General features: G+C 38.5%; 1 protein-coding gene across 2 annotated transcripts in view; it reads left to right on the forward strand.

Moving 5' to 3' along the window:
• Window positions 1–9,913, forward strand: part of polq (polymerase (DNA directed), theta) — a 30,042-nt gene extending 20,129 nt beyond the window's left edge. For both annotated transcript variants that reach the window (XM_038301637.1, XM_038301638.1), the window contains 13 exons: window positions 1,926–2,133; window positions 2,218–2,411; window positions 4,137–4,265; window positions 5,217–5,391; window positions 5,470–5,593; window positions 7,534–7,634; window positions 7,740–7,822; window positions 7,895–7,996; window positions 8,091–8,202; window positions 8,989–9,113; window positions 9,193–9,328; window positions 9,413–9,519; window positions 9,601–9,913. In XM_038301637.1, the coding sequence (XP_038157565.1) occupies window positions 1,926–2,133; window positions 2,218–2,411; window positions 4,137–4,265; window positions 5,217–5,391; window positions 5,470–5,593; window positions 7,534–7,634; window positions 7,740–7,822; window positions 7,895–7,996; window positions 8,091–8,202; window positions 8,989–9,113; window positions 9,193–9,328; window positions 9,413–9,519; window positions 9,601–9,714 (1,710 nt within the window). In that variant the 3' untranslated portion in view covers window positions 9,715–9,913. The remainder of the gene's footprint in view (window positions 1–1,925; window positions 2,134–2,217; window positions 2,412–4,136; window positions 4,266–5,216; window positions 5,392–5,469; window positions 5,594–7,533; window positions 7,635–7,739; window positions 7,823–7,894; window positions 7,997–8,090; window positions 8,203–8,988; window positions 9,114–9,192; window positions 9,329–9,412; window positions 9,520–9,600) is intronic.
• The last annotated feature ends 91 nt before the right edge of the window (window positions 9,914–10,004 follow it).

Consider the following 10,004-nt stretch of genomic DNA (forward strand, 5'->3'; position numbering starts at 1 on the left):
CATCAGAGAACATGACTTTGGACCACTCACCAGCAGTCCAGTCCTGTTTCTCTTTAGCCCAGGCAAGACGCTTCTGACGCTGTCTGTGGTTCAAGAGTGGCTTGACACAAGGAATGCGACAGCAGAAACCCATGTCTTTCATACGTCTGTGTGTGGTGGTTCTTGAAGCACTCACTCCAGCTGCAGTCCACTCTTTGTGAATCTCCCCCACATTTTTGAATGGGTTTTGTTTCACAATCCTCTCCAGGGTGCGGTTATCTCTCTTGCTTGTACACTTTTTTCGACCACATCTTTTCCTTCCCTTCGCCTCTCTATTAATGTGCTTGGACACTGAGCTCTGTGAACAGCCAGCCTCTTTAGCGATGACCTTTTGTGTCTTGCCCTCCTTGTGCAAGGTGTCGATGGTCGTCTTTTGGACAACTGTCAAGTCAGCAGTCTTCCCCATGATTGTGTAGCCTATAGAACTAGACTGAAAGACCATTTAAAGGCTTTTGCAGGTGGTTTGAGTTAATTAGCTGATTAGAGTGTGGCACCAGGGGCCATCAATTTTGAACCTTTTCACAATATTCTAATTTTCTGATATGATGAATTTGAGATTTTCATTTGTTGTCATTTGTAATCATCAAAATTAAACAAAATAAACATCTGAAATATATGAGTTTGTATGTAATGTATGAATATAATATACAAGTTTCACTTTTTAAATGGAATTACTGAAATCAATCCACTTTTTCATGATATTCTAATTTTATGACCAGCACCTGTATGTGTGTGTTAAATACAGAAATGGGACACATAACTGAGACTGCGCCTTTTAGTACGGTGCGCCTTATGGTCGTGAAAATACGGTACTCAAATATATTTTCATATGCTGATATCAAATAGATTTTTAAAAACGCAGTATCGATATATTTTACTTTCAAAATCTCGTGAAATTTCATCGTTCTGTTACAAACTCTCGTGATATTTTGCAAATTCTTGTGAGATTTTCTTAGTAAAATAGATCGATACCGCGTAAATATATCAACATATAAAAATATGGCAAAATGTCGTGGATTTTCAGGGGATTTTGTAGCATTACGATGACATATAGCAATATTTCATTAGTAAAAGAGATTGATATGGTGTTTTTAAATGGCAATATATCAGCATATGAAGATATTGGGATATTTTAATGTATCAATATTTTTTCCCTCGTCTTTAGAAGTTTTTAAGTCTGTAAAAAAGAAGTTTTTGAGGAAGAAGTAGTAGTATTTATTTATTTATTTTTTTAGACTTTAGAAACTCAGAAGCTGATCAAATATCGGGTTAAATATCGGTGGGGTGGCCGATGTCCGATATTCAGTTTTAAGGCCGATACAGGCCGATGCCGATACGGGGCCGATTATATCGTGCATCCCTACTAAAAAGCTAAGCTTACAAAAAAAACATGTTTAGGCTTTGACAGATGACATACCATCAGTAATCCCTCCAGGATAAAATGATCCCACAGATTGTCCATTTGTTAAGAGTACGACATTAAAGATAAAATCATCACATTTCTGTCTTGTGGATCTGTATGAACCACTGATTTTAACAAAAAGGCTACCGACATTTTTAGGATTTACATTGTCATTTTAAAATTGTATAATAAAATCATATAACAAACAGACTGGGCCCTTAGGAAGGATGTTCTCCTGACTGACAAATTAGCTAAAGTACCTGCAGACGTGTTTATATATGCATTCTGAGAAGAAAAACCTGAAAGCAGGTTTTAAAGCACGGTGATGGAAGGGTTATGCTTTGGGTACGTTGCACATTAGGGGAATAGTGCTGAATTGTCCCGTCTTATAAGAATATTTGAAGATATTTGTGTTTTAAAGCTAACAACATAAAAACATCTATAGCCTTATATAATCTAAAAGTCATGAAGATGTCCACCATAGGTTGCCTGCTGGCTGCTGGACCCTGGAAGTGAGGAAAGAACCCTTCCCAACATGGTGACCGTCTACTGTCCTGAAGAGTTGCCTCTGCTGGATGGTCTTGGGAATGCACACTCATTCTGTCCAAGAGTCAGAGCCGCCACCAAGAGTGTGCTCACACACGCTCTGATGAGCCATCTCTCAGGCCTGCTGGAGCAAGATGGCCTCCTGGGTATAAATATTGTCTCTCTAAAGCTGCTGGAGAAAGTGTGGAGTTCAGTGATGGCTTTAGTAACGTCATATGACTCTCTATCAGATATGTTTAGGAGAATAGAGATGCCCTCCCAGGTTTGTCTGGCTCTGCTGGAACTGAACGGAGTCGGCTTCAGTGTGGAGGAGTGTGAGAGACAAAAACACGTGATGCAGGCCAAACTGTCAGAGCTGGAGGCCGAGGCCTACAGCTTGGCTGGACACAGCTTCTCCCTAACAAGTGTTGATGATGTTGTACAGGTCCAAATCTTCTTCTTTCCCTCAGATATATATATATTTTTTTATTCCATCATTTTAAATTAAAATATATTCTAGGTTTTCAGGACATGTGTGCTTACAGGTGCTGGTCATAAAATTAGAATATCATGAAAAAGTAGATTGATTTCAGTAATTCCATTTAAAAAGTGAAACTTGTATATTATATTCATACATTACATACAAACTCATATATTTCAGATGTTTATTTTGTTTAATTTTGATGATTACAAATGACAACAAATGAAAATCTCAAATTCATCATATCAGAAAATTAGAATATTGTGAAAAGGTTCAAAATTGATGGCCCCTGGTGCCACACTCTAATCAGCTAATTAACTCAAACCACCTGCAAAAGCCTTTAAATGGTCTTTCAGTCTAGTTCTATAGGCTACACAATCATGGGGAAGACTGCTGACTTGACAGTTGTCCAAAAGACGACCATCGACACCTTGCACAAGGAGGGCAAGACACAAAAGGTCATCGCTAAAGAGGCTGGCTGTTCACAGAGCTCAGTGTCCAAGCACATTAATAGAGAGGCGAAGGGAAGGAAAAGATGTGGTCGAAAAAGGTGTACAAGCAAGAGAGATAACCGCACCCTGGAGAGGATTGTGAAACAAAACCCATTCAAAAATGTGGGGGAGATTCACAAAGAGTGGACTGCAGCTGGAGTGAGTGCTTCAAGAACCACCACACACAGACGTATGAAAGACATGGGTTTCTGCTGTCGCATTCCTTGTGTCAAGCCACTCTTGAACCACAGACAGCGTCAGAAGCGTCTTGCCTGGGCTAAAGAGAAACAGGACTGGACTGCTGGTGAGTGGTCCAAAGTCATGTTCTCTGATGAAAGTAAATTTTGCATTTCCTTTGGAAATCAAGGTCCCAGAGTCTGGAGGAAAAGAAGAGAGGCACTTCATCCACGTTGCTTGAAGTCCAGTGTAAAGTTTCCACAGTCAGTGATGGTTTGGGGTGCCATGTCATCTGCTGGTGTTGGTCCATTGTGTTTTCTGAGGTCCAGGGTCAACGCAGCCACATACCAGGAAGTTTTAGAGCACTTCATGCTTCCTGCAGCTGACCAACTTTTTGGAGATGCAGATTTCATTTTCCAACAGGACTTGGCACCTGCACACAGTGCCAAAGCTACCAGTACCTGGTTGAAGGACCATGGTATCCCTGTTCTTAATTGGCCAGCAAACTCTCCTGACCTTAACCCCATAGAAAATCTATGGGGTATTGTGAAGAAGAAGATGCAATACACCAGACCCAACAATTCAGAAGAGCTAAAAGCCACTATTAGAGCAACCTGGGCTATCATAACACCTGAGCAGTGCCACAGACTGATCGACTCCATGCCACGCCGCATTGCTGCAGTAATACAGGCCAAAGGAGGCCCAACTAAATACTGAGTGCTGTACATGCTCATACTTTTCATGTTCATACTTTTCAGTTGGCCAACATTTCTATAAATCCTTTGTTTTTATTGGTCTTCAGTAATATTCTAATTTTCTGATATGATGAATTTGAGATTTTCATTTGTTGTCATTTGTAATCATCAAAATTAAACAAAATAAACATCTGAAATATATGAGTTTGTATGTAATGTATGAATATAATATACAAGTTTCACTTTTTAAATGGAATTACTGAAATCAATCTACTTTTTCATGATATTCTAATTTTATGACCAGCACCTGTATGTTGGTATTAAAGGTGCTGTTTTTGGAGCTGCATCTGCCTCCAAACGGCGAGTTGGGTGGAACAAGAAATAAGAAGACTCTGGGTTACACCAGGCGGGGCGGCGGCAGAGTGCGACTTGGGAAGCAGTTCAGCACCACAAAGGTGAAGCCATTTAGCATAAAAACATAAAACAAAACAAGTCATATATATATATATATATATACTTGTAGCCATATCTTATAAAATGTTAGAATTTGGTTAAACTGGAGATTTAAATGATCAGAAAATATTTAGCAGATCCAGTGTAGCATTTATAGTCTATAAACAAACCTGCTTATTTCTTTCACTTAGGATGTATTAAAATATGTCTTTTGATTTATGGTTGTCCTATTAGACAATCTCAGTAGGGCTCAAACAATCTGATTAATCCTGATCGATCGATTCTCTTTCTATTCTTTCTTTTTTATTTAAAAATAAAAAAATCAGACATTGATACATTACGCCATAGTTAAAAACCTTGAATGAAAAGGAGCAGAGAGATGGATAATTGTTATTTTTCTGCCGCTTTTAAAACAATAATAAATAGCTAAATATATTAATGCAGTAACTTCATCTGACTTAAATATAGTTTGATTAAATTTTAAACCTTGTCTCAAACAACCAAGTTATTCTATGGTTTCATACTTACTTAAAACATATAATGTAATACAATTTTAAAATTAAGAGACCTTGATTCTTTCATTTCTATGTTCCATAATTTTACACCATTTATGGAAATACTTTTTTCTTTGGCTCTGAATCTTGTTTTTGTTAAACCTCTATTCCTTTCAAAGTATAGCTACTATTATTGAAATAAATAATTTTGTAGCTGGTTAATCATTAAGTGGAATATAGAGACTCTAAAACATGCCTGTAGCTCACAGAGCAACCTCTGGCAGCGAGATGTTTAGAGGTGAAATCCTTTCGTCTGCCTTTAACCTATATGATTCTGGATCAGAGTTCAGTGGAAATATTGAACATTTATTGCTATTTATCAGGTGTCTATTGCGATTATATACTGATGTTGATTTATTGCCCAGCCCTAAACCTAAAACATTAAACTTCCTTTCTCAGGATGTCCTGCAGAAACTTCGTCCCCTCCACCCTTTGCCAGGTGTAATCCTGGAGTGGCGGCGAATCACCAACGCATTGACTAAAGTGGTGTTCCCCCTGCAGAGGGAGAAGCAGTATCATCCGATACTGGATATGGACAGAATATACCCCATCGCACAGACCCACACAGCTACAGGTCAAAATCCAGATTTACCACACTTCTCTGTAAAGTCTTTTTCTGAGTTACAGCTAATTTTAACATACGGATTTTTAGGTAGAGTGAGCTTCACAGAGCCGAACATCCAGAACGTTCCCAAAGATTTTGAGATTTCCATGCCTACAGTGGTAGGAGAGAGCCCTCCTTCACAAAATGGCTTCCAGAAAGCTAACAAACCAGGGTAGGTGTACTCTCAGTTTGAGATCTGCAAAACAATGGGTTCTTTTTCACATTATGTCACAATATAACATAAAACACAATGTACTGATACACAGTAGTCAATAAGGACTGGCTCACATATATAATCAACCAGCTGTCCTCTAAAACCCTTAAATAAAAATCATACAAATAATCATCCATTGGTAGATTGGTTACATGTGTATATACAACATAAAGTTATGGAACATCTTCTTTTTAAATTGCATTAGTCATGTGGGGTTTAACTGCAACAAGCTGCTCTGCTTTGTGGTCTTAACTTCCTCTGCATATCACCTTGAGCCAGAGGTGAGTAGAGTACCAGAAAAATGCACTTTGGAGTAGCACTACTTCATTATATTTTTACTTGTGTAAAATTTAAAAAGTAGCATTTAAATAAGTCACTCAAGAGTAAAAAAGGTATTTGGTAAAAAAGATAAAAAATGCTAATCAAGAACTGAGTAACTGATCTACTTACTACCAATGATCATTACAACAGATTTAATATTTAACAAATTTATGTAAAATATTTAGTGATATGCAATTTCTGGTGGTTCAGAAAAGAAGACAAAAATGAAAATGAAATGCAGTTTTGAGTTTAACAACTCAATCAATAGTTACAGTATTTTTGAGGAGGTTGAATTACAGTTTACTGATTCCTATAGCTTTATCCAACCTCCAAATGACACTGCAGACTCAGCAGATTGAAAACAACCACATAACAGGCTTTAATTGGAAGGCAACTAGACTTTTGCTTAGCTTTTCTGAAGATGTTTCAACACCGATCCAGAATTCTTGGATTGACTAAGACTCCTGTGTTGGTGTTGTCTAGGGCATATTTGCTTAAAACAATTTTTTATTAAGTGAATTTAATCACAATGGATGCAGTAGCCAGAACTTACTGAAGTAAGAGTAGTACCATGCTGTAAAACTACTCCTAAAAGTACATTTTTCCACTAAGTTATTTAGGTAAATGAATAACTATGTAAATGTAACTATTAACTACCCACTTCTGCATTGAGTACACCATCCTAATGGTGAAACATGGTAGTGGCAGCAATATGATGTGGGGCAGGCATTTTTCTTTAGCTCCACCCACGTGCTCTCCCATACTAACCCATCTCTGCTAAACACAGAGTGAAGAAAAGCTGTTAAGATGCTGCACAGCCAGAGAGAACATAAAATAGATCAAGAATCTTTAACCTTGGTCCTGCATGTTTTAGCTGTTCTCTGCCTCGACAAATTTGATTTCACTAAATAGGTGTTCAACAGCCTCTGTAGCCTCTAATGGTCTTTAAGGAAGGAATGCAATCCATGTGATTCAGGTGTAGAGCAGAGACACATCTAAAACCTATCTGAGTTTTACAGTTTTAATGTTGATCTTTGGATAATATTGAGTTCAAAACGACTTCTTCCGATCATCAAAAATCATCCTCAGTTTTTTGTTTTATTGTATGTTTGTCATGAAAAATAGAAAAAAGAAAAAAGAAGAAGAAAAAAAAACACCTATCTGAGGACCAGTTAAAGACCCCTGGTTTAGGTCAATGCATTTATATGTGTAGCATGGCCTAGTCAAAGCCTAAACCCTGATACATTTGAAGCCAGCACTGCCCATCCAAGTCCATCTTGGTTTCTTTGGGAAATAAATCTCTTTTTTTGGGTATATTTAAAACAATTTCACTCCTTATGTTTAATTTACTCTGTGAATTCCAGTGTTTTTCTTTCTTTTTTAAATGGGAAACTGTCTAAGGTAAATAAGAAAACGTTTTTATAATGATCCTACATGTGAAACAGCTTCCTGATAGTTTCACGTCTAACAGGAAAGGATTGATCCGTTTCATCTGACTTAAAGTGTGATAGAAAGATGGTTGAAATGGAGCAGAACTGAGTGGCTGTGACTGATTGTCTGTTACACTGTTGTTGCAGAAAGAGGAGAAACTCTATGGCTCCACGTCCCACAGCTGCATCTGCAGAGCAAGGCCCAGCCTTCTCCGTCAGCATGAGACATGCATTTATTCCTTTTTCAGGTTCATATCATAGTACTGTTTTGACTTTTTTTTGTTGTTGTAAGAAATGTCCCCAGTATTTTGTTTCAAACCTAATCATCCATGTTTTCCCATATTGATCTCTAGGTGGGATGATACTGGCGGCTGATTACTCTCAGCTGGAACTGAGAGTGCTGGCTCACCTTTCTAAAGACCAGCGCCTCCTGCAGGTCAGCAGTGTTGCAAAACAATCTGGTAAACACATTTGTTAACAAAAATGACTTGCTGCCACTCTGTACTAGGTACTGAATGGGGGAGCTGATGTGTTTCGCTGCATTGCTGCTGAGTGGAAAAGTGTGGATCCGGAGTCTGTGCAGGACAGCCTCAGACAACAGGCCAAACAGGTCTGGATGGGGTGGACAGCACATTTCAACGTGAGGTTTTATTTTAGTGACCTTTCCTGGGTGTAATATTTTTCTTTTCTGTCTTTGTGGACAGATTTGCTATGGGATCATCTATGGAATGGGAGCAAAATCACTTGGGGAACAAATGGGAGTGGAAGAGAACGATGCAGCCTGTTACATCGAGAGTTTCAAAGCAAGATACAAAGGTATCCATCCGCAATACTCCTGAGATTCAGAAAACAAAGACCCACAAAATTATCAGCCACTTACCTCTACTTCGATATATGTTGGTAATAACCACCTTCTAGTTCTACTCAATGAACAGGAGTTCATTTGATTTCTCTAATGCTTGACAAAAAAACTGAAGTGACTGCAAAAAACAGTATTTTTTTTTAGAGCAGCATATTTATTCTCCCTGCATTGTGCGTGACCCAATTTTGTCTGAGTTTTACACATCTGGATGTAAAATTGAGGTGAAGTTTTATTATTCAGTCCACACTGTGTTTCAGCAGGACCTTTAGGAGCAAACAGACCCAAATGATGCTGCTACCACTGCCACGCCTGGTAGTTTTCTTTTCCGAAAGCCTGGACTCCACTCCTCCTGCTCTTTTTTTTTTTTTTTTTTTTATTAAATTAAGGCAAAATATTCTGTTATGCTTGAGTTTAAAATCACTGTGCTCACCTAACTCCTAGTTTTAAAGATCAGTGAAGGGATGATGATGGAAACTGAAAGCCCAGAGTCCTAACTTTGATCTGCTAGAGAATCTGTGGCAGGAGCTAAAGCTTAGGTTGATGGAAAAGAGACTCGGAGACCATCTTTAAATTCACTGAATGCTGTTAGAAAAATGCAGAAAGCTAGTCAGCAATTATTAGATTTTTGGATTAAAGGAAATTGAAATATAAAACTGGTTAATCTTAACTCTACAATCGCTGCTAAAATTCAGTCAAAATGCCATCAGATACAGTTCTATTCAAATGCTGTCACCTTTCAGGGATCAACGCTTTTCTTAAACAGACGGTGAAGAAGTGTTTAAAGGATGGCTATGTTCAGACGCTGATGGGCCGAAGGAGATATTTAGCCGGGATCACCAGCACCAATCCACACATCAAAGCTCATGTGAGCAAGCTTGGCAAACCCAAGTTTAACTTTAGGATAAAATGCAGAACTGCCTTCTCATCCTCCACTGACCTTTCAGGCAGAAAGACAGGCAGTAAACACAACGGTGCAGGGATCAGCGGCCGACATCGTCAAACTGGCTACAGTCAACATCCAGAAACGGTTACGAAAGACTTTTCCTGCAGCACCGCTGTCTCACCAACATGCAAACCCAGGTGAGCTCAATGGGATTTGTTTTTTTTGTCTAAACACATACTGATTTCCATTCAACACTTTTATAACCCCTCTCTCCTATGAAGCTCCTAATAAGCGCAGAATTGGGTTGTCTTGGCTTCGAGGAGCCTACTTGGTCCTACAGCTGCATGATGAGCTCATTTATGAAACCACAGAACAGGATCTCATACAGGTATACAGAGCACTGTTTGGGTCATCGGGTTAAAATCGCAGAAAGATGCTAATACTTTGTCTATTTTTTTCCCACTGTCAGGTTGCACAGATAGTAAAGAGGGAGATGGAATCAGCAGTCAAGCTGTATGTGAAGCTAAAAGCTAAAGTTAAAGTTGGACCCAGCTGGGGAAACCTGCAAGACCTCGATATATGAATTGACTGATCAATCAACCAGACTTTAAATGCTGCTATGTATCAAAGTTTTGCACAGATTTTTAAACACTACACCGACAATGAGATGCGACAGCTATGATTTAGTTCATATTTATTTATTTTATGATCAACATGAGCTTTGTCCTTGTACTGTGTATACAGATTTATTTAATAAATAGCTTCCTCTGATGATTCATAAACCAGTCCCCGACATGCCCCAGTAATGTAGCCGTATATACGTTGAAATCTATTGGATTATTGATGCACCAGTGCTGCTTATCTTGTAATTCC

Source organism: Cyprinodon tularosa, unplaced genomic scaffold, assembly GCF_016077235.1.
Source record: "Cyprinodon tularosa strain WSP-4 unplaced genomic scaffold, ASM1607723v1 ctg470, whole genome shotgun sequence".
Classification (NCBI taxonomy): domain Eukaryota; kingdom Metazoa; phylum Chordata; class Actinopteri; order Cyprinodontiformes; family Cyprinodontidae; genus Cyprinodon; species Cyprinodon tularosa.